Source organism: Acromyrmex echinatior, chromosome 3 (genome assembly GCF_024713525.1).
Source record: "Acromyrmex echinatior isolate Ae372 chromosome 3, ASM2471352v2, whole genome shotgun sequence".
NCBI lineage: Eukaryota > Metazoa > Arthropoda > Insecta > Hymenoptera > Formicidae > Acromyrmex > Acromyrmex echinatior.
The window spans coordinates 9,778,068-9,804,041 of NC_141854.1; the positions used below are offsets into that span (position 1 = coordinate 9,778,068).

The 25,974-nt window shown below is 32.1% G+C and overlaps 1 protein-coding gene across 4 annotated transcripts in view; it reads right to left on the reverse strand.

Moving 5' to 3' along the window:
- The window catches only part of LOC105146322 (somatostatin receptor type 2), a 39,173-nt gene that overhangs the window by 782 nt on the left and 12,417 nt on the right, over window positions 1–25,974 (reverse strand). For all 4 annotated transcript variants that reach the window (XM_011056492.2, XM_011056493.2, XM_011056491.2 and 1 more), the window contains exon 3: window positions 154–23,356. In XM_011056492.2, the coding sequence (XP_011054794.1) occupies window positions 22,096–23,346 (1,251 nt within the window). In that variant the 5' untranslated portion in view covers window positions 23,347–23,356 and the 3' untranslated portion in view covers window positions 154–22,095. The remainder of the gene's footprint in view (window positions 1–153; window positions 23,357–25,974) is intronic.

Sequence of the window (25,974 nt, forward strand, 5' to 3'; positions counted from 1 at the left end):
TTCTTATATATAACATTAAATAATTTATATATGTACATTATTTATATTAATATATAATTACACACACATATACATATAATATAATTGTACATTAATATATATATAATCTACAGACAAAACGTTACTTTTATATAAAAACTTATGCTAATATACTTAGCAAAGTAGTTGTGAATTATTTCTGTCCGAGTGACGGCTGCGCCGTTAATTTCGTCGTTATCAATTCTTGGTGATGTTACATCTTGCTAACATATTGTTCCATGGTACGGGTAAATCCAACTTTGGACATCTGGCATCATTATTCCTTCAAGCAATATTATGAAGTACTGCTGTGGCGACAATGATAGGGATTATTCTGTGTAAATGGTACCGCATCCCTAGTACTAGAATTGGAAACCTTTTTTCCAGATACCGAACAAGCATTCTATTTTATTTCGTGTACGAATATGCGACTTGTAAAGTCGTTCTGCAGTTTGCGGATTCAGCAACGGAGTTACAAGATACTACTTTGAAGGGTAAGCAGAGTCTCCTAATAATAAACCATTGCCATATGCTCCATCTTCAAAGTTTACTCGCAAGTGATTATTATTAAAAATAATGCTATCGTGAACTGATTCTTGCCAACGAGCAACTACATTCATTAGCTCTAAATTGCTATTACATACTGTTTGAACATTTAAAGAAAAGTAACTTTTCTGTTGCGGAATAGTTCTTTCTCCACCTACAATAATCAAAATATAAATATAATATAATAATAAATTATTTTTTAGATAAAATAATTAAAATAATTTATCCTCTTGATAATGATTTACCAAAAGATTGGACACGTACATGTGTACAATCTATACAGCCAATGACCCTTGAAAAGCGAGCAATATTATAAAAATCTAATTGTTTTTTTCTTATTTCTTGTTCGGTGACTTGGAAACTTGATATAACGGGGTAATAATTGTATTGACTCTATGAATCACATAATGCGCGGATGTTGTGCTTATACCAGAAAAATCATCCATTGTTATAAAGAATGATCCAGTAGCATACATGCGAAATGTTAATAATAATTGTTCCATAGGAGATATGGCATTATTCCTAAAAAAATATTGTGTATTCTCGTTTTCTTAACAATTCTTGCTTGACAATTTAGTTATACAATAATTTAAACTTACCGGTTAGTAACAAATTCTAATTCTTATCTTATTTCTTCTAAAATTATTTCTTATAATTTTTTTGGGACTACAATTTTCTTTTAATTTCTGCCATCTATGTGTCGACGCAAAAAAAATGTATATATTAGGTGTTGGAATTAATTCGTAGCGTTTTACAAGTGATGGGAAGTACTTTCATTAATGTATTTTTTAATGCTCATGTGAAATAAATAACATTCTTTCATTAAAAAACGCTACGAATTAATTCCAACACCTAATATATTTTGAATTAAGTTAAAATAGTCAATGGTTTGGGAACAAGACTCACAGGTAAAATTAAAAAGCAAATTAAGAGAATTTATACAGGATATATAAACAGCTGTGGGAGATACAAGTTCTTATTCTTGCTTGCAAACCATTGTATTTTCTTGACATGTTAGCGACATTGTCATAGCTTTGATCATAACAATTTTCAATGTCAAGTCCAAATTGTTTAAGACAATCTCTTGTAGGTATTCGGCAGTATGTTTTTCAATTTTAAGAAATCCCATAAATCTTTCTACTATTTGCCCTTCATGTACATACTTTATAATATAAAGTTAATTGCTCATAATGGCTTATGTCCGGAATCAACTATAATTGAAAAATATTTTGCTGATTTAATTTCATCTGAAAGCATCAAGTAATTTATCAAGTTCTTGTCTTACTATTATTGTTGACTCACACTTCTTTTCCTCTTGAATATTACTATTAATATCAATCTCGGTAAATTCATGTACTTCACTCGACACAGATATAAAAGGATAATCAGGATTTTCTAATAAATATTTACTGATTTCGTGAATCATCTGTTCGCTTCAGCCTTTTTCTACTACACTTTTATCATGTATTTCATTATCCTTTGTCATAAAAAAGTTTGTTATTTTCGGCAATTGTTTTTTTCCTCTTCTAGAATTTTTCAGAACCAGAAGCGTGTTTATAATTCATTTTGACTTAAATTTAAAATAAGGAATAATAAGAAGTAATAATGAATAACGAATAACATTAATTTTAGTTAAAGTTAAATTTTGTTTTATACAAACTTTGTATAATACACATACTTTAATTTCCAACTCTAATATAACACTCAACAAGATCACGCAAGATCATGCGATAACACGGCGCATGCACGAATCGGCCGCTTATGTATAGAATTCACATAGCATACGACAGTGCTCGCAAAGATCTGTACATTTCAGATCGATTTCGTTAGCAATTTCTCCACTACCATTCGGAGCTGTATAAGTTACACATGAAAATGGAAAAACTTCTTTAAACGATGCATCGTTATCCTCGATAATGTGAACCACTTCTAAAATCTCTGGATATACCATCCCTAGTGGAATCGTGCAAATCTGGAAGGTCAAATTAATATTTTCAAGGAAATTAATTGTTTTTGTTTTACCTTTATACATTTTTATAAATATTTTACATTAGAGAATATTTTTCTGTTGAACTACATATTTGATCAGCTTCTTCGTCATCTTTTAGTGGAATAGGCCTACTGGGGAAACCACTTAAAAAAAAACGCATCAACAATAGTACCTCAAAGGTGATGTGGAAAGCTATTGTCCATATTGTAATTGTCGTATTGTCATAATTGCTTATTATATTATTACAGAATATACACATAATATGTTAATAATACAAAATTTAATTATTAAAATAAAAATCACGTAGGAAGGAAAATATTTTAATGATATTTGCCAGAAGGTATGCTTCCAGTATACTTTTTGTATCGCGACACTTCCTCCTGACGTACAGCGTCAAGCTGAAAACAATGAAAAACACAGGCAATAGGAACCAGAAATAACAAATTTCAGCCTATCAGAAACCCTGTATACCAGATGGTCGCTTTCTGACAAGTTGAAATCTCTTATTCCCTGTTCCTATTGTCTGTGCTTTTAAGGCTTTACGTAAGCGGCGGTTTAGCCGCCGAGTCTCGAGTGATATAGTGAAGGATAGTAACGTCTCAGGAATCGGCTCGAAATGTGCAACTATAATTCCGAGCACTGAGGACCTATCATGGAACAAATCGGAATGGATTTCGATTGGAATTATTCATTTATTCCTTAGATTTCTATTGTGTTTTCTAGGGAAAACGGAATAATTCAACAGTAAGTACATGTATGCATACGCATATGTCATTACCGAAGACGAAAGTACAAGTCAGGTGGACATGCGCACACTAAGTATGAAAAAAGAAAGCATTTATTGGAGACAATCATAAAGCAACTTCCTAAAAGCATCTACTTCTGCAGAAAATTTATTTTATAGCCTTGAAGAATGGATGAATGTAAAAATCGATATTTAACTTTGAATACTTACCATTTTGTCCAAATATAATTTTTCGAAAAACAGCTACGTCAGATACTGGATTTATGTTCCAATTTTATGTGTCGTTTTTGCTTTCAAATGAGTTTTGTGAAAGCGATAGTAATTATCGCAAACCATGTTTTTTAAAAACAATATTTATAAAAATATTTATGGTAACATATTATTTTTAATTATTTTTTAATAAGATTTAAATAACAGGGAAAGAAAAAAAATATAATTTTTACAATGAAACAAATTCCGACTTATTTATCTCTTTCTGTTTTTTCCATAAAAAGTTACAAAATTAATTTTTGTTTTCACGTGAGTTATACCTATGCCTCTAATAGCATTAAAAGCCGATACTGATGTGAATAGTATACAAGAAATGCAAAAAAGACTGTGTTGTACTTTTAAGTGCAACAAATGAAACATTGTGAATTTGTTCTAATTATTTAGAACCTCTGTATTTATCATGTACTACTAATTTTCATGGATTTTATTTGCGAGGTCGGAGAAGATCCATCGATGTTTTTTGAAAGAAAAAAATGATCTTTCAGTAGAATTTATTGCCGTTGAAGAGGGAAAGAACCTTCTCAATATGCTGAAATTGGATGGGAAAGAAAATGAAGAATTAGAATCTATTTTGTATTTAAAATTTGATTTTATTTTGCACAATCTCGCCTTAACTAATAATGAATCGGTGAAGCAATACTCTGGCTAGTACAAAAATTGGTGGTTTAGGGAATTTTATTCAGATTCCAATGTTTTTCGACGATCGATATCAGTTAGGATGATTATAAAGCCCGACGGATATCAAAAGATACAAGATGGGCGCAATATTATTATATAGTAAGATAACTGTCCCTATTAATATGCCTTTAAGCCAATTTGCTTATTACTGAATTAATTATTAAATATTGTAGCTTTAATTTTATCTGCTTGAAATCAATATCGGTTTTTGCGTTTCATAATTTATGTTCCTCATTGCGTTCTACAGGCATTGTATTGGATACAATTATGGGGCAATCGAATAATTTAAACGAGCCACTTGTGCATACAGTTTCACACCGAATACTTTATTGTCTTTTCAAAATGACAATGAATCACGGAACACTTTGAGATAATTAACTATTTTCATAACTGCTGTCATGATATTCTTAAAATCACTGGGAAGCTTTGCGCGAAGAACATTTTTATAAATTATACAATGGAAAGCAATAATCTTGGAATTTAGATTTTTCATGAATATAATGAAACCATTGACCTTACCAATCATAGCCAGCGCACGGTCAGTTGCTATTGAAAGAATGTTATCAAACAAAAGGTTGTTAGACTCCAAGAACTTTTGAAAATTTTTGAATAGTATTTTACTGGTGCAATCATGAAGTGGCAATGTTAAAAATTCTTTTTTAATTTTACTGTTCCAAAGATATCGAACATAAACTGCCAACTTTGTAAAATATCAGAAATATCAATTGATTCATCATTTACAAGTGAAAAGAATTTTGCTTTCTGCAGATTACGTAAAATGTTTTCTTGAATTAATCTTGACCAAAACTAAATTTTTCTAGGTTGCCGTGTTGCGCGATAAAGGAATTTTCTTAAAAGTTTCGGATACAATACTATAATAATAAGTATTAATTACTAATAATAAATATGAACTATAATATATTAATACTAATACTAATACTAATATTAATACTAATACTAATACTAATACTAATACTAATATTAATATTAATACTAATACTAATACTAATACTAATACTAATACTAATACTAAGTATTTAGTCACATTATTAAATACTAATACTATTAAGATTTTTTTCTAAAATTTGAAACAATTTTTAAGTAAAACTAGTCATTTTTATTAAAAAAATTCTACGTAGAAGAAAAGATAAAGTAATAAAGGATATATTTACTGTAAACATTTTAACCAGATCGATTAAACAGTGTTCGAGACTACCGATATTGCGACTACCGATTTTGAAAACACTGCTTCGAGAAAAGTATTTAAAGTTTCAAATGTAAATATTTCAAAAACTATTAAACAATAAGTTTTTTATTCAACTATTTCTAATTCAAATTTGTCCTCAAATAGAAAAAAAATTTTATTTTGAAACAATATTTTAACACTCTAGCGCTTAACTGATTGAGTCACATATTGGCATTTTCACAGCAAAATCTGAGAAAATATGAAATTAGCTATGTTAATTTATTATATATTGAATTTGAAAAAATTAGATTTATACAATGTAAGTATTTAAGATAATACATAAAGTCAAAAATTGATTTTTTTTTAGTTTTTAACCAACCTTTAATAAATCACTATCAAATATAAACATTAATCTAATTTATTATTCTATTTTAAATACAAAGTTGCTCAATAATCCAGAACCCATATCCGACTTTTACCTGGGTATATATTATCAAGGTCGTGGCCCTAAGATATCTTCAAAAGATTTGTAGCCCGCGTTAAAAAGTTATTAACAAAGTAAGATTTATAAGTAGGTACAAAAAATACATATAGTAGATATATAAATAAAAATGAAAAATAGATATGGCAAATTTTACACTTTCTATCACGTGCTTGTTCTCGTTCTCTCGTCAGCGCTTGCTCCGACGGCCGATTTTGTCACATGTATCGGCGCTTACCGTCTAGAGTTGACCCTGCCGAGAGTCCACCACCCCCTATTCCCCAGAGCCGTCTAAAGGAGGAGAGACGATCGAGGATTGATCTAATCCCCACCGACAACCCCGGGAACCTCTACCAGGGGAGGAGGAGGGGGAGGCGATATGAATGGTATTGTGTATGTGTCTCTCAAAATATTTCCAATATAAATATTACTAAGAACTATATAATTTAAATATATAATTCTTTAACTTTTATATATTATTTTCAAAAAATTTGTTTAAATTCTGTGTAAAATCTATATCAGTATAAAATCTATATATATATGTTTTATATAATCTTTAGAAAGATGATTAAATTATGTTTTTTACTTATGTTTTTTTTTTTGTTTTTTTTTATTAATATTAAATTAATGTATTCTTTTATAGATATAAATAAATTTTAAGAGCACCTTTTCCTTAATTTTTGATTGGTCGGAGAGCAAAGGAGAAACACGGAATGTAACTTTAAAATTCCATATTATATCATCTATATCCATATTAGGCGAAATAATCTTTTAATTTATAATATTCTTAAAAAAATAAAATATATTAATAAAAGTAATGAAAAAGTACTGAAGAAGAAAGTAATTTTGCAATACAACATATTTTTCCCGTCCCACTTACAGACTGCGGACTGTCGGATATATTTTTAATGTATATTCGGTGTGGTTAAAAAAATGTGATGTATTGCAAAATTGTAATTTGTTTTAGCTTTTGCTGTTGCTGCTATCTACTGCTATCAGTGATAGTTCACTTTGAAGAACTGTTTGATGAAAATAGTGAATTTAATTTCAGTGTGTCAATTTACAATAAATGCCATAAATTAATTTTTGAACTAAAAGAGTGATGGCAAAAAGACTTGTTTTTTCGACTATTTTTCGGATCTCGATTTCAAACTTTTTTTATGTCAAATAGTATATATGACGTAACATTAATCCTAGAGAAATTTTAAAATGAGCATAGGCACGATTCCGGAGATATAAAAGAATGAAAGATGATAATCTATTTGAAAGTACACGAAACTCTTTAAAGAATAAAATATATATTTAACGAAGTGAAACATAACTATATTTCTTATGAATTTTTTTACGATTCAAATATAATTTTAATTTTTGTCTAGCATGAAAATTGTCTAGCATCTTCCTCGAGGTAGATGGAATTGAAGTAACACTTGACGCCATCTCTCATAAATCGGGGTGTTTTTTTAATGTGAGTCCCCTTGCTTCTCACAAATCGGGGTTTTTTAATGTGAGTCCCCTTGCTTCTCACAGATTGGGGTGCTTTTTTAGTGTGAGTCCCCTTGTCTCTCACAAATTGGTGTTTTTTTAATGAGCTCCCTTGCTTTTCACAAATCGGGATGTTTTTTTTAGTGTGAGTCCCCTTGTCTCTCACAGATTGGTGTTTTTTTAATGAGTCCTCTTGCTTTTCATAAATCGGGGTGTTTTTTTAATGTGAGTCCCCTTGCTTCTCACAAATCGGGATGCTTTTACTCCCTTATATCTCCGGAACCATGTCTATGCTCATTTTGAAATTTTACTGGGATTAATGTTTCATCTAATAGTACTATTTGCATAAAAAAAGTTTGAAATTCGAGGTCTAAAAAATAAGCGAAATTTGCCGTCACTCTTTTAAATAATAATAATAAGACATCTCATATTTTTGATCAAAGCTTTATATTTTTATATATTATTTACGTATTCCATATTTTTAGTAGTTATAATCACTATACTAGTGCTATATCTCAATTGAAATTCCAGATCAAAAATGTGTTTTAAAATCTACATCTGAATATAAAAGTATTTTAAGAAATTGTCAATTTTTATGTGCTTAACCACGTTTACGTTTAATTAATAATAAATCCATATCACTATCACTATTGTTGATCAACAGAGAGAAGAAAATTAAAGAAATCAGAAAATTAAAGAATCAGAAGAAAAGATACATCTTTGAACATTTTTTAAAATTATATTATAATATTGTAATATTTTCATAGTATATAGTGTCCATAAAACACAATATTAATCAATAATCATAATTAATATTTTAAACAAAATATCCCACTATGTTTAATCAGAAAACTAAATTAGTCAATGAATTTGATGGATGCGATAATTTCAGGATGCTATAAATAAAAACACATAGATGTATTTAATCGATAAAAGAACTCTTGATGCATTTGCGCTTTATGTGATTGATCAATTAATGAATTAAAAAACTCATCCGATTTAGATTACTGTTTTTCATGCCTAATGCCTAATTGCACACTGGATGCGGTGAGCGATGAATCCGATGAGAACTTTGCTATGCATAGTAATATACGTCGATGACATTTTCATATAAGATAATGGCACCCGAATTCGCTATTCCTTTAAGCGGACTTTCTGTCGATTCAGCACACAAATGAGAGTTACTTTTCTGTATTCGCGCCCAACCGTGATCGGTCTCCTCCTCTCTTACTTTATGAATGAGACATTAACACTTATCGCGCAAGTTAGCGCAATAGTCAATAAATGCCTTTAACAGATTAGATGGAACATTTTTTTTTTTTTTTTTTTTTTTTTAAGGAGGAGAAAACCTTCATAGGTCCTCCCAATCTCCGGAGAAAGGTTGAGAGGTATGTGAGATTCATACTCACTAAAAACTCCCCCGTGCTCTTTCCAGACAGCACAGAATTCATGATAAATTTATTATTATTTATTTTTTTTTTAATATTATTTCCATAGCAATTACTACAAGATTTAAAATGAATAAATAAATATTTAAAATAAGTCTTAGAAAAATTTATAAATATTTTGTAAATATTTCATAAATACTTAGATAACATTTATGTTGCATAATATATCTAAAAGACGTTTAAAATGTTATCTAGGTATTGTGTGCTGTCTAGGAATTACTATGCAATGCTAGCTGTAGAGAGAAAGGAGCACAACCTCCTCTCTCCACGTTCTCCTGGATATTGATCATATAACTTTTTCCTTAGAGGGGAAACGTGAAAAATGAAAATTTATATACATGTATGTATGTATTAGGTGTTGGAATTAATTCGTAGCGTTTTACAAGTGATGGGAAGTACTTTCATTAATGTATTTTTTAATGCTCATGTGAAATAAATAACATTCTTTCATTAAAAAACGCTACGAATTAATTCCAACACCTAATATATATACACACATATATACAAAAAATTTTCATTTTTTACGTTTTCACTCCAGAGAAAAAGTTACATGATCGATACTCTGGATTTATTTCGGAGGGTTGAGTCGAGGCTCGAGTCACCCGCTCGAATCCGACTCATCAACCTCAAAGGAAGACTGAAGGTCTCCCGAGATTCATCCGCGGATGCAGACCAGAAAGGTACTAAATATGTCCCTCCCATTCCGTCCCACATGATAAAAGTCAAAAAATGGTGCTAGGCATTTTTCCCACACCCCAGTCTGGTCATTATTACTAAGGCTATCTTAACTTATGAATTTTTAAGAAAATAAGTTGTTTAAAGCAAAGATTTTTTTCTAAAATTTGAGAATTTTTGTTAAACAAAACTAGACATTTTTATTTAAAAAATTCTACGTAGAAGAAAAGATGAAATAGTAAAGAACATACTTACTGTAAACATTTTAACTAGATCGATTAAACAGTGTTCGAAATTTTGACTACCGATTTTCAAAAACACTGTTTCAAGAAAAGTATTTAAAGTTTCAAATGTAAATATCTCAAAAATGATTAAACAATAAGTCCTTTTATTCAACTGTTTCTAATTCAAATTTCTCGGATTTGTCCTCAAAAAGAAAAAAAATTTTATTTTGAAACAATATTTTAACACTCTAGCGCTTAACTGGTTGAGCCACATATTGGCATTTTTCACAGCAAAATCTGAGAAAATATGAAATTAGCTATGTTAATTTATATTGAATTTGAAAAAATTTAATTTACACAGTTTAGATATTTAAGGTAATACATAAAATCAAAAATTCATTTTTTAAGTTTTTAGTCTACTATTTCCCTTTAATAAATCATTATCAAATATAAACATTGATCTAATTTATTATACATCTTAAATACGAAGTTGCTTAAATAATGTAACAACACGAAAGTTTGGTAAATTGGAAATAATGAACCCATATCCGATGACTTTTATATTGTCAAAGTCATGGCCCTAAATTATCTTCGGAAGATTTTAGCCCGTGTTTGTCATTCGTTAAAAAGTTATTGACATAAAATAAGATTTATAAATAGGACACCAAATTCATCCCATCCTCCTGTTTATAGAAAGTAATGACTTTCTGGTTCATTATTTTCAACATTTACCGATAGTTTTTATGATGAAGTTATGCATACAGAAAAAAAATCATCTTAATTCGAGTCTTGTGTCATACATGCTGATTTTTATTCTAATTGTTATCAGTATGTAAGCACAACTCGCAGGTTTGTTTGGCAAGTACTATAGAAACCCTCTAATTAGAGGACATGAGAAAATCACTTTTGATTAGTCTACCGTTTTTTAACAATTCCTGACACAAAGAAAAAGGAAAAGAAATAGTTAAAAAAAATAGAACAAAATAAGAAAAAAAAAAGAAATAATAAATATATGTCCTCCTCTCTCGCTGATTTCATTAAAACTACCCTACGTACAAAACTGCAGCTCGTATACAGATTCTTATTAGAGAGTCCTTCTTATCATAGGTAAATAGATACTTCATTGAGGTAGATACTTCATTGATCGTGACGTATGAATGATTTACAATATGACAATACTTAATCTACATACAGAGTATCGCCGCAGAATTTAACTAACTAATTATTTCCTATTTTCCAAAATGTATAAAATAAAGTATAATGTCTATAAAGATCATATATTGGATGCTTGTGTGTTAATCAAGTTTATTACTTGAAACAAATATAAGTAAATGTTTTGACCTTAAATTTGTCGTTTTCCCCATATTAAAGATCGCAAAATTCACAAACATAGGGAAATCTTATCAATATACAGTGATGTGAAAAGTTGTCAATAAATTTAAAAGTAGATAATGATATCCAATTGATATATGTAAATTATAATATAAAGATGAACAATTACATAACAGAACGAAATATTTACACATTAAATCATGTTGCATAATTAGTGTATCAATCTTATAGTTAAAATGACCTTGTAGACTAATTACAACACAGTAAAATTTAACCCTTTGAGGGGCACATATACGTCCCACCTTTTTGATCTTAGTCTTTTCCATATTTCTGATCTATTTTGCAATTTGTGTGCGCATATTAGACTCTTAGGGCTCTAAGTTATACAATTTTTATGAAAAATTATGTTAATTTATTTATTTGCAATTTTGTTATAAACAATTAATATAAAAAAACTCGTTAGAATAAATTCGGCTATTCTTAAACGTTAAGTGCTACAGCTCTAAAAATTTTTATGCGTGTACTCCATATCTGAAACTGTAATATATATATTTTTCAGAATTTTATGCTTGCTAGTTTTTCCAAAAAAAATTTTTGAAGTTTTGGATAATTGATCTTTTATAAGTCTATTTATTATTTATTATTTATTATAATTATTTACACATATGTATCATGTATTTGCATATTTTTAAGAGCTTGCAGCATATTTTAGAATATAGTTACTTCCTTGACCGCTAAGTGACCAGCAGTGAAGAGTATCATATTAGCAGTACAGGAGCTGGCGCGCTTACAAGTAAAACAACTAAGTTGTAGAAATAACATTTTTTTCAGTCATTTGTTATTTTTTCAAAAAAAAATTTCAAAAAATAAAAAACAAAAAATTCCTTAAAAAATACAAAAAAAAAATAAATGAAATATTTGTGAAAAATTAAAAGAATACAAAAAATGAAACTAGTTTCTCCCCACGTTAATTCTGGGTCACGCTGAGAGAAAGTAAAATACGCATATTCTCTAAATTATAGTTTATGCAACTCAAAAAAGGCCTGTATACTTATTTTTATACAATTTGAATGAAAAACTCCGAATTTCAGCCGCAGACCAGCAGTTTTATGTATCGCATTCGATGACTGTCTGTCTCTCTACCTTTCGATATGCCAAATTACATTTTTCCTAACCGAGTTTCGAACTATAACGATGATAAACGAGTCAACGGATAAACCGAATTTTCATATATAGTTCAATAATCTTGTTAATGTTAAATAATTTAAGTCGTAAATAATATTTTTAAATATGAAATCTTGATAATTACGAGACAAGTATATCATATATATAATATATCATATAATAATCATTTTGAACAACTTCCCGCAAATTGCCATAAAAAATTTGTTTAATTTTGCCTTCAAAATATCTAATTTTTCTGGACTATTAGCATTTTCATGAAAGGCTGTTGTGTAACAACAATAAATATATTAAAAATTCTTATATTATTAGTATAGATTGTTACATTCTATAACAAACGCGATATAACTTGGTTTAGGAAGGAGGAATGCATTTATCAACGCATAAGCGAGAACGAAATAAAACCACATCTTAAAAAAATGTATGTACGTAAATCAGTTTAGTATATGCATCGCGTAGCAAAATATTATTATAAAAGACTTATTATTAATTAAGATGGTACGATGATTTATGCGAATAAATGCAATCTCGCGATAAATACAGTCAAGCAGGAAGATGCGTTTTATTGTCACTACCGCAATAGTAATCAAGCACGTCCGGTTTCGTGCTTATGATTGTGACTATGGAAATTGTATCATTCATTATGCATTCAGTGTATGAATGGATATAGATACATTCAACAGATTCAACTGCTCCGAAATTAATAATTCAGACACATCGAGATATATTTTTATAGATAGATACTGTTACGTCCTACAGACGCCACGATTTTTTTTTTTGGCTCCACTTCGCGACTATGGTTGGCGCCTGCGAGACTCGAGCAGAGCCTTCTGATAGTCTGACAGAATTGAAAAGAGGGACCGGACAGGCTCCGCGAAAACTCGTAAATGCCAATGAACCCGGAAAGAATAACAACCTTAATGTAGGCCCGAAAAGAGATAAGATTGCAAAAGACATTATAAATGAAGTCACGTAATAGTAAAAATCTAGGCTTTGTCATCCGAGACTGACTAACAATTTCATCTTAGAAAACAGGCGCCACGTTGCACTTAAAAAAATCGTAAACGCAGAATAACTTCCAACAGGAGCGTTATCTGAAACCAGACTCGCAACTGACAATGGTAGCCCTGCACGCAAACCTATTTGTGCACGGTAACCATCTGTTTACTTAGCCGTATTTTCCGCGAGAATAAGAATTCGTCATCCGTCTCGGAGCAATCTTGGATCTTTAAGAAAAATCGTAAATCACTTCTTGTCTTCTCGAAACTACTCTAACGATGTACTCTAGATCAACAACGATAAAACGTTATAAAAATCGTAAATCTCGCGTGACATTACAACTAACTTTTGCATCCTAGACAAAGGGCACAACGCCCTTTTTTCGGGGTATAAATAGAGGTCCCGCGGAAGCGCAGAGCGTCAGTAAAAAGATCAAGCTAACTTGGTTCGCGTCAGTTCACGAATGCAGTCTACGAGTTGACCTATTATTGCGGGAAGTGCGGGAATTACTCAAACTCGCGCTAATCACGCCAATTCGCGGTTCCATACGAATGCGAAGTTCTGGGCAAATCGGCACCGAATCATTAGGCGTACGCCACTGCGACTGTTCTTCTGACGCTCTCCGCAGACGACGGATCTCCTTCCACGAGTCACCCACCGGAACCTACCCGATATCTTGGGCAACTAACAGTAAGTCGCTATTCCTTCCAGTCGATCCCCTCGTTTTCTCCGCATGAACACATATATCTGTACCTATATACACTTGCGTCCGTTTCCAAGAATATAGATGCACGTCATTTTAACCTTTCGGTTTGTAGTACGTACCATTCGAAAACGCGGAAGAACTTCCTATGTCCGGAGGAGTAGGCGGAACCGTCCTCTTGGGCCACTCACAATCGCGCCGCCTCAACCGACCGATGAGCAATTTAGCGAGATCTCTTACTCACTAACATTACAGACACAACCTTAGATCTCACCTCTCCTCCTGTCGACCCCGCCATCCGAGAAATCCTCGGTTATTCCCCTCCTCCTCTCGAGGAACGATTCCCTCCTCCTCCTCCTCATAAAGAAGGATTCCCACTCCCTCTTCCTCCTTTGGATCAACTCCCGCCCCTCCCATTTCAACTGAATCCCGAGTTGATCGATTGGGATCGAATGTTCCGGTTTTTTACGTCCCTCTCCTACGAAGGGGACAGACTAATTACCGTGTATATCCCCGGAAATCCTGCATCTTACACCGTCTTTTATAAGCACCTCATGTGCTCCTGCAACTTTTCTCGCCGCCCATACTCGCTAACTCTTTCTCCTCTACACACGCATACACCAATACACACACACACACACACCCATAAGGTGTTAATTATATTTTTATATAATGAAAAAGGGATGGAAGAAGTTTATTATATATAACATTTTTCTATTTTCTTTTTATTGTTAATAAACATAAAGTATTTCCCTGTCAAAATCATCTCTCGCATTCACTTCCCTCGAATACCTGAGATCGTAGGAGGTCCAGTCCCGGGTCAAAGGGATTAAGTTCCTTGACCCAAATAGTAGGATCGACGTTCGCACTGTCCAGCGGAACAGGTATCAGCGTCCCTTCGGACGTTGACCCACATTCCGGGACTAAAAAGGTGCGTACGATTCACAGATGTTCGCCTCCGCGCGTATACCTGTGAGATTGAGTCTAATCGTCCTTCCATATCCTCTTCATTCTCCTTCATTGTCTCCTTGTCCAAATTTTCAAGGGTTTGGTAACAATACATACAACAAATTTTTGCAATAGCTGTCAAATTCTATCTGTTGGCGCTTATCATTATGTGTGTGACTCAACAGGCTTGATAACAGCCCGTTGGCTTGCTGCGTGATCGCGGCATGTTAGCGACGTGTCGTGTCGCTGATGGGGCCCACCGGCATGAGAGGGCATGCGCGCGACTATGCTGCCTGCGTGTAACCGCCACGCTTCTCAGAGGGTTTCTAGAAGGATTCCGTTTGCGATTCTCCTCGAGATTAACACGTGCACGATGGTGCACAAGTTTTATTATTTAATCATAAAAGACTGTATATTTATTCATAAAAGACGCGAGTGTAACAATTCAAGAAAGAATAAATAGAGGCATTGAATCATTTATATAGCGTAATTGCCTTTTTATTGCGCACTGCTGAATTATTTCGGGTGTGGCCACAGGGCACGAGACACAGATCTCAAACAAGGAGAAAATAGCGCTCCATATAGCGCAACGAGGACACCAAGATCCTCTCCCTATCAAAATTTTTAATTATTTTTTCTATTTGATATCTTTATATTCAAAAAACATATTAATATAGATATATAGAATTATTCCTAGACTGATCTAAATATTTAAATATTTTTCTAAATATTTTTCATCTAAATATTTTTCTAAATATTTTTCACGATTCTTTTAACCGTTTCATTCAATCATCAACTCTCTGACTATGCACTTTCTTAACGTATTCCTTGAATTTTTCAGGTGAGCGGGAAGAGGCGCTGACCGGAGACGGGGGCGACCATGCACTCCGCCCCGCTCCAGCCGCTCGAACAACAACAACAGCAACAATTGCAGCAGCAGCAGCAGTAACAGCACGAACGACACAGATTACGAGCGCTCCTGTTGCTGCTGTTTGGTAGCAGCATGGAACTTGTTCAAATGAAAGCGCCAAAGCAACGATCGACATTAATGCGATCAGAAGCTAACTATCGCAAGAAACCATGGCTGGGAGATACCGATGTATTCCTAGTGAATTTGACCATTGGATATCTTCCTATTAAGGGAAGCTTTAAGGGCCGTCAGAGTCTCGCTATTTCCGGGATCATAACCATAGCACTAAACGAGATATAAAAAGTATTTTATTTGAAGTAAATGTTGAAGTACATATTATATATGACTCTTACATTATCTTTGGTATTTTTTTTTTGTAAAATATATTTTTTTTTTACATCAAATTTGAATAATATATTTACCATTTATATATTGTTAATTCGTTCCAATATTTTTATATAGTTAGCTGAATAATTAAAACAAGAATACGCTTGGATCACAATTAATTATGACTAAAGATATGGATACAAGTTGCATAATTCGATTTTTAAAATTCAGATATTATCTTAGCCGCTCTTTCTGAGAGTGTTTATGATATTTTAGATATTTTTAATTCGTTACATACTAGATTGCAGTTCACCATGGAGATAGGTGATGGAAAAATAAGTTTTTTAGATACGATTATCGCTGAACGGAATCTCATTTTTGATATATACCGTAAAGCAACCTTTTCCGGCAGATTTCTTAATTTCCATTCACACCACTTTGTCATAAAAGAGTTGTGATTTATGGAGTCGTGGATAAGATATTTTGTTTGTGTCATCCGAAATTCCAACAAAATAATTTGATTGACGCTATTAAGATTTTTTTACAGAATGGGTATCCGTTATTTATATTTTTATATTTTTTCGACTATTCATAATAGAATAAAATATCACATTAATAAGTTTAATAATTTGAATAAGAATAAGGATGACACTGGGAAGAGGTTTTTTACGATTCCATATGTTAATATGATATCCGAAAGATTTATACCTATTGTTAATATGTTTAATTGTAAATTGCCTTTTACTATTCCTAACACATTGAGAAGTTTTATAAGGAGAGGAAAGGATGATTTGGAACACGTTCAGAATCAAAATGTGGTTTACAGAATATCCTGTGAGGATTGTGATGCCAGTTACGTTGGCCAAACTAAAAGACAATTAAAGACCAGATTGCATGAACATGTTTCTGATATCAAGATAAGTTCAAAATCTCCATCAGTGATTTCCAACCATCGTATGGTGGAGAATCATAACTTTAAATGGGATAAAGTAGAAATATTAGATATAGAGCCTTCATACAACAAAAAAAAGGTTGATATCTGAAATGGTCCATATTAAAAAACAGAAGCATGGGATTAATAGACAAAATGACACGGAGTCTTTGCCGGATTTGTATTCTGACATTATACATTCTCTTTCTCCTTTCTAATATCTTCTATCCTTTTCCTCCTATTTTTCCGTTTTCCGTTCTCGATAATGTTTTTCTGCTTGACATTTCGTTTTGTGACATCGTTTAAGTCAGATGCTCGTTACCTTTGCAAATTTGCTTATAATAACTTATTAAATTAAAAAGACTTTTTTATTGTACCACGAAATGGACCACATTTTACATTTTTTTCTCGTTGTATATTATTGGACTCTTAACAGATTTATTATATATTATCATATTTTTAATTTTTATGTGATTAATATTAATTCTTTTTGTTTACGGTTACTTTTCCAGAACTTTCTTATGACTTTGTTAATTCTTGATAAAAATGACTCACAGCGTATATACACAGAAAGAAGAAATTTTTTGTTAAGGAATTGTAAGAATATTGTAAGATTATGTACGAATTTTTAATTTAGAACGATATTTATATTATTGTAAGATTGCATTGAAAATGACTGTAATTGTATAGACTTTATAGATATAATAACTCTACAAACAACAAATATTCTCAAATAATTCTCCAAGTTAAATGTGATATAAAGCTTAGCTTTCTTTCACATTTTCTCGATGATTTAGCATTAACATAAATTATATAACATCGGATATATATTTTTTTATCGGGATCAGAATATGTCCCGTCTTTGACTTTCGCGTTTTTATGTGAAACTGATTAAACGATTGTGTCTTTATGTGAAACGATTGCATGTATTTTCGATCTACAACGATCCGAACATTTTGTCAAACGTAACTTGCCGTAGACGACCACGGGTGGCCGCACGGCAAGTACACTATTCCCATACCATTGTCTCCGCGCTTTAACACTCTTATTATTTTTTTTATTAGGATGCCGTAATATATAATGCCATCAACAACCGAAAGACATACACTCTAAAAACCCCAAAAATTTCAAAAACACAATACGTTGCATCTTAATACGGACCTTATAGCGATCAAAATGCGAAATTCAGCAATACAAGCATGTAAATAGCGTTAAACGCTGAAGAAGAGCGTCCATTTCGTTCACCAAAACAATTGAAAAATCGTTATCCGTTGACACAACCCCCAGCATCATATCTTCGATATCTTTAATACCACACCAAAATGCATTCCCGTTACCCATCGTTGCGAAGAAAGTGCAAGACACAAATGAATGTCACTTTCAGAAATTTTATGTCAACGTACATATGATCACGTACATTTGATTACGTACGATGAACTTATGATCAATAAATATATATTATATATGATTTCTTCCATTATCTTTGGTATTGTTTTTTTTTTTGTAAAATATTTTAAAATTGATGTCTTTCTTTAATATCAAATTTGAATAAAATATTTACATTTATATATTGTTAATTCGTTTTCCAAGTGGAAATTTATAGAAAAACGGTATTGTATCCTAGTAAGGTACCGAATCAGTACTGATAAATGAGTTTTTTATTTCAGTACTGGACTAATATCATAAAACTAATGATTCAGTACAGACAATATATGAATCAGTATTGAATAGTAATACAGATCCAGTACACTGCCAGTAAATTTTCGATATCGCGTCTATACTGAGATTGCCAAAACCAGTATGTCGTGGTCAGTATCGAAACTGTATACCGCCAGTATATTTCTAGCATTGAATGTGTTCTGTAATTAGTAAAAGGAAATCTCCTAACGAAACTTAAAAATAAAAACTATATATATCAAATTGCTTATAATAAATTACACATTTCTGACGGAGATTCATCAAGACCTTACGGATTGCTGAAAATTCACGAAGAAGGTTCTCGTGTCAGAATGAGTGAAAATTAAAATCTAATATTAATTACCCATACTATATACTAATAATCACCCAAAAATATACCTCCAAGATATTATTGAAATACCTTACTCTCTGATACAACTTCAATATCAACCATGGCCAAACTGCATTTTCGTAATCCGTTACACATCATCGAGGAGAAAGTACTATATAAGGATTAATCCCACTTTTAAAAATTGCACGTTAATCCACAGGCGATTTTTTGTAACTATAGAAACTATATTACAAATTATGTTAGAATCTCAAGACATTATAGAAACTGTTAGTTCTTATCATAATTAAAATATCAGAACCTTCGCCACTCAATACCTTCAAGATATTATTGAAATGTTACATCCTGAAATACTTTTAAGATCAACATCTTCGCTGTCTCATGTCGAAATAGGTTTGCAGTATCCACCATCGCAAAGAAAGCGCTTGCCCAAGATTATTATCTTCAGAACTTCGGTGCACAATTGAATTTGCACACAATGGAAATATATTTCAATATATTATAGTTGAAAAGATATTTGCAAAAGTTGCATATCCCAAGATATTACTGAAGAAATGTTATATCCTGATAATGAGTAATTGAGTGTGCGTTCCGCGTTTTAATTGCACTATAATATACGATTTTAGTATAAAACGTAATGTTAATAGATCTTTCCGCTGAAATCACCTCCAATCCCAAAGCATAATTTATATTATAACGTATAACGTGTAGATAGTGCCGAAGACAGTGTATCTATATGATGCAGTACATCATATAGATGCATCTATACGAAAGCTGCTGCGTGCATTAAATGAGAATAAAAATCCACAGAATAGGCGAGAGATGCTGTCGACATTGCGCGGAGTACACTACCAATATGCATTGGGGTATATACATGAGAAAATTTCAATCCTAAATCATAATCATTACTTTATGTTATAACGTATAGATCATACCGGAGACAGCATATTTTTATGATGCGACGCATCTTTACAAATGATTACTGCTGCGTGCCTTTGATGAGAATCGCAACTCCCGGAACGGACGAGAGATGCAATTTCATTATCAACATAGTCGGCGCGACCATTACTTCGATTACTCCTGATACATGCGTATGCATCATGAGTGATTCTCGCACATTTATTATATCGATAAATTTGATTTATACAGAATTTTACCGCGATAAATTTATCACGTAATTGTAAAGCACGGAGCTTACAAAAGCTCTTACAAAAGCTTTCAAAAGCTTTATTAAATCATTTAATTTTGATGCATTTTTTACGAACCTATGCGATTGTTTAACTATAAATATTCTTAGATAATTCTCCAAGTTAAATGTGAAATTGATGGAACGATTGTCACGAATGTGTTTCAGATCAACAATGATCCGAACATTTTGTCAAACGTAAACCTGCCGTAGACGACTACGAGTGGCCGCACGGAAAGCATATTATTCATATACAATTCTCTCTGCGGTTTCACGCTTTTATTATTATTTTTATTAGAGTGCCGTGGTATATAATTCCATCAACACTCAAAGACACTCCAAAAATCCCGTAAACTTCAAAATCACGAAGCGCTATATCTTTACGAGAGATCACTGCTGCGTGCCCTTGATGAGAATCGGAACCTCCGGAACGAGTGATGCAATTTCATTATCAACATAGTTGGCGCGCCAATTATACCAAATACGCCAAATATTGTGAGACGAGATTGAGACGAGATCGAGATTTATCTCGTTTCGTGCGCATCTTTAGCTATCTGGGAGTACTTTTAGCGCTACCCAGAAACAAAAGCGTTGACGTAGTAGTTTTCTGTTCCTTTTGGGGTGCTTGATTAATGTGAATCCCCTTGCCTCTCACAATTTAGTTACTTAAAGATTGGCATAGATTCTACTTGGATAGATATTCAGAAATAAATTTCGTTGATCGACACAATTTTATATTAGTTTCCTGCGCAATGTTAATTAAATAGTATTTTATTCACATTTTATTTTATTTCAATAATTAATTAATATTACATTTATATTTTGTTTCTGTTTTTATCTTTTTATTTCTTTATTTTTATTTTTATTTTAATTGTATTTCTTATATTTTTATTATCTCATGTAATTATATTTTTTTATAACGCTTATTAATAATATTTAAGACTACTATATTATAAGCTTATACTATAGGTAGAGGAGAAGATGGTATTATAGCACCCCAGTTACATTTTACACAATAACTTGGTTAATAATCAATATTTAAGTTTAAAATTGATTGGTAAATGGGTAAAAAATGGTAATATGATTCCAGAAAAATAGTATTAAAATATTAATTTTGTTTAGAAAACATTTGGTTACAAAATTAGCAAAAAATAAGAAAGGTTTAAATGTATGCAAATGAATGTATATACATTCACATAGCTTCTGTATATAAGCTGCTCAATATTAAAAATCTCAGTATTAAAAATAGTATACGTAATATAAACTACAGATTAAGCATTTATAGATTAACAGTAGAGCTACAATCGATTATCAAATAATTATTAATGTAAAAATCTCAAAAAAAGAAGTCGTGAATAATCAATCCATAGAAGGCCACATTACGAAATACTTGAAAATAAAAATGTGTTATAATAAGTGCTGGCTTGAGTATTGGTATATTGCGTCATGGTGTAACAGCGAACTACTGAACAAATAATTCCATAAGTGACCATTAGGATTTGTTATATAACAGTGGAAATATTAAGGGACACCACAATATATGTATACACTGGCCATAATATTGCCTTCTCCTTTACTATACTACGATTAACGAATGACATTTAGAATTCAATTCCCGTAGAAGCGTAACTCCTCTTCCTATATTAATTAGTATTTAGCTAAAGCACTAAAATTTATACTTCACATTTTCGCACAAAATTTTCAGATCACTATTATTAATAGATTTGCTGGAGGACTTGTTGGATTTTGTGTTTACAATTCGCAATAAGTTCTCACCCTAGAGAGTCTGCTGTATTGATATATCGCGCTCAAACCTGCGTCAATAGAGTTAATTGTGCACCATTCTTATTTAAATCTTTATTCCTTTGTGCTGAATCCTTGTAATCGTTGCTTACTGTGATCTCGATGTTTGATCTCGATGTCATTGTCACTGTGGTAGTGGAGGTCTTGCTAAGCAGTCCTCTGTCCGTCTCCTCATCGTCAAAATCCATTCTAGATGATCCAGCTGCTATTATTTGATCATGTTGTAATCTATCATCATTAATTTTCCTTCTTGGGAACACGCTATTTTCATTGTTCAGTGTCGCATTAATGTCCTTTCCAGCAGCACAATTACATGCCTTCAGAAAACTCTTTTTAAAATTGTCACTTAAAAAAGCATATAGAATCGGATTCATAGCGCTATTGCTATAACTCAGGAAACCAGCTAGAAGAAAACTTGCAATACTAATATTGGTTTGACATTGTTTTGGCGGGGTATATATCAAGGCCACTTGGGTGACCCAATAAGGTAACCAACAGAAGACATATACAACAATAACTGTTAAGACCAGCCTGGAGACCTTTCGATGTGATCGTTTCTTCTCTTTTGATTTGTTCTTTGGACCCACTGTTCGCAGTTTTTTTATTACCAATAAGTAGAAAACCAGTATAAATATTAAGGGAATGATGAAGCTGAAGATAAGCATGTAAAACGTAAAAGTAGTATGACCACCGTGATCGTTAGGCCAATAAATATTACAACTGACAACGCCATTTGTGTATTCCATAGTATTTGCATAAAGAAATATCGGTATCATGAAGAGAGCGCTAGTGACCCAGGCAGAAATCGAAATTATTTTTGAGATGAAAGGCGTGCGCATCTTCGGGGATGAAATCGGGTGGCACACAGCGATGTAGCGATCAGCGCTCATGATGAGTAGAAAGATGCTGCTAGTAAACTGATTGATACTAGTCGTGATCATATACACTTTGCACATAATATTACCGAAGATCCAGCCACGTAAACTGATCGTTGTTACTAAAAATGGTATACCGATTAAGAAGCACTCGTCCGCGATCGCCAAGTTCACAATGTACATATTTGTGACAGTCTGCATCTTCGCGAAGCGTAGAACAACATAAATGACCAAAGTATTCCCAAGAAGTCCAACGATACAAACGATGGAGTAGAGTATCTGATTAATTATAGCGATAAACGATAAATTAAGTTCACAATTTAGAAATACCGTATCATCGTATGTTAAGTTATCGTAAGTTAAATTGTGTGTGTTATCCATTATATAGAATCTGAAATATATACAAAAACATACAATTAGTAAAAATATGCCATACTGCGATAAGTTGCTTAAAAGATATTTAAAATTTGTTTTTTATAATATTATATCCGAAAAAAAAACGATCATTTATATTAAAGATAAATATTATAAAAGATTATACACTACGCACAACAATTAGAAGATCACTTTAAAACCTGTAAATTTTCTTGATATGTAAGAAACTGTATCTCTGCTGCCAGAGATCGCAGGATAATTTTTCTAGGTGTAGTTTAAAGGGTGAAACTTCTACTTTTTGAATTTATATAGTTCATATGATATTTATCCATATCTATCCATCAAATGGTCTTTTTCGCGAAAACCAGAAGCAGTTCGTGTTAAAATTCTGAAAATTTCATGATTTTGTAACTTTTCACGGGCAAAGTACAAACAAGCCGAAAAATCTCATTACATTTAAAAGTCTGAAACTTTTCCTTTAAAATGAGATCTCGATTACTCTAGTGTGCCAAGAAGAGTTATTAGGTTCCAAAGGAAACCCTATTTTGCAAGATTTTGGGTAATTATTGCCGGCATTCGCGTCGTGATGCGCGCACACACGCACACACACACACGCACACGCACACGATACGCAAATTTCGATCGAGCAACCTCTCAGTGATGCACATATGCCTTCTAGGCATGATAGAGTAATGATTAAGGTTTCATTTTAAAGGAAAAGTTTCAGATTTTAAAATGTATGTAATGAGATTTTCCGATCTGTTTATATTTTGCAAAGTGAAAAGTTGCAAAGTCGTAAAATTTTCAGAATTTTAACACGACTTGCTTCTGGTCTTCGCGAAAAAAACCATTCGATCACGACTATCATGAGAAATATATGTGTCTCTTTTTATACTTATACAATTTGCATCTTTCAGCTTCAAACGATAATAAAGTAGAGATACGATGTTTTAATTGTAATACGTACATCCCTCCCCCCCCCCTATGTTAGAGATTGCGACAAAAAATCGTTAGGAAAAAAATGTTTTAATTGTAACAAATTCGGTCATGAAGCAACCAATTGTACAGTGCCTAAAAATCAGACGCAGAATCCGAAATCGTCAACAATAAATTTATAAAAAATAATCAAATAAATTACGATCCGCTTAAAGAAATTATTATAGACAACATTAAAATATTAGCTTTGGTTGATACTGGTAATCGTGTTAGCTTGATTCGTGAAAACGTATTTAAGAAACTAGGAAAAGAGTTTGTAAGATGCGCGCGAACGTTCACGGATTTTGGCAAGGGTGAATCCGAAACATTAAGATATTGTCAATTGTGTATATTGATGATGAAAATTATTCTATGACATTGTATGTTGTTTCTTGCGATGCGATGGAAATAGACTTTGTTCTTGGCAGAGACATACTTGAAATGACCGCATTAAAGTTTTTGATAAAAAGATAATGTAATCATTACCAAAACTATTCTTACTATGTTTATGGCGCATATTGATGGAAGAAAACTAGAATCGACTTTGGACTTATCTTGCATGCAAAGACACGGTCGAGCGATTAGTTTTATCATACGAGCCTATAATAATCGTAAATCAGCGGTCATCAAATTAAGTTTGTCTTTGAAAGATAACAAGCCAATTTTACAGAGACGCGTAGATTATCCATACCGGATAAAAAAATCATAGAAGCGCAAGTAGCGGAATGGCTAAAAGATGGCAGTATTAAGCCATGTTCTTCTGAATATGCCAATCCAATAGTAGTTAAGAAAAAGTTTAATAATTATTGTAAGGAGGAAAACATCAAACATATAATGATAATGATGGGATTACTTAGAGCTAACGGACAAGTTGACAAATTTAATTGTAACATTATTTCGATATTGACGAAACTATCTTTAAAAAATCCAACTAAATGGTATCAGTGTATGCCTAAATTCCAAGAAATATTGAATTTCACATATCATAGAAGCATCGATATGACTCCTTTTGAATTATTAATGGGCACAAAGATAAAATCCAAAGAAGACCTTTGCTTAAAAAGTTTACTTGAGGATACGTTTCGCGAGTAGTTTGTAGAAGACCGTGATGTATTTAAAGCGAGAGTTAAAAATCAAATTCTGCGAACACAAAAAGAAAATCAGAGAACGTATAACCTTTGACGCCGAGAACCTCGTAAATATAATTGCGGGGATTTAGTAGCAATTAAAAGAACACAAATGGATTGTAAATTGCACGCTAAGTTTTTGAATCCATATCGCATTGAAAAAGTAAACATCAATAATACGTATAATGTAAAAAACGCGTCGAATTAGGCGATGGTCCAGGTGTAACTAGTACCTGCGCCGAATATATGAAACCTTAGATAGTAGACTAGAATTGTAAGCATTTGGGATGAAAGATTTATCAGAATGGTCGAATTGTAGGATAGTTAATTGCCGTGTACTAATTCATATGTATTCTTTATTAGCTCTTAATTTTTTTCATACTGGCGTTGTATTTACGTGTAACGTGCGAGGAGATACAGCGATCGCTCGACATCAGTCTGTAAAAGTCTACAGAGTTCGACTGCGAACATATTTGTAATCACGACTATCACGAGAAATATATGTGACTGTTTTTATATTTATACAATTTGC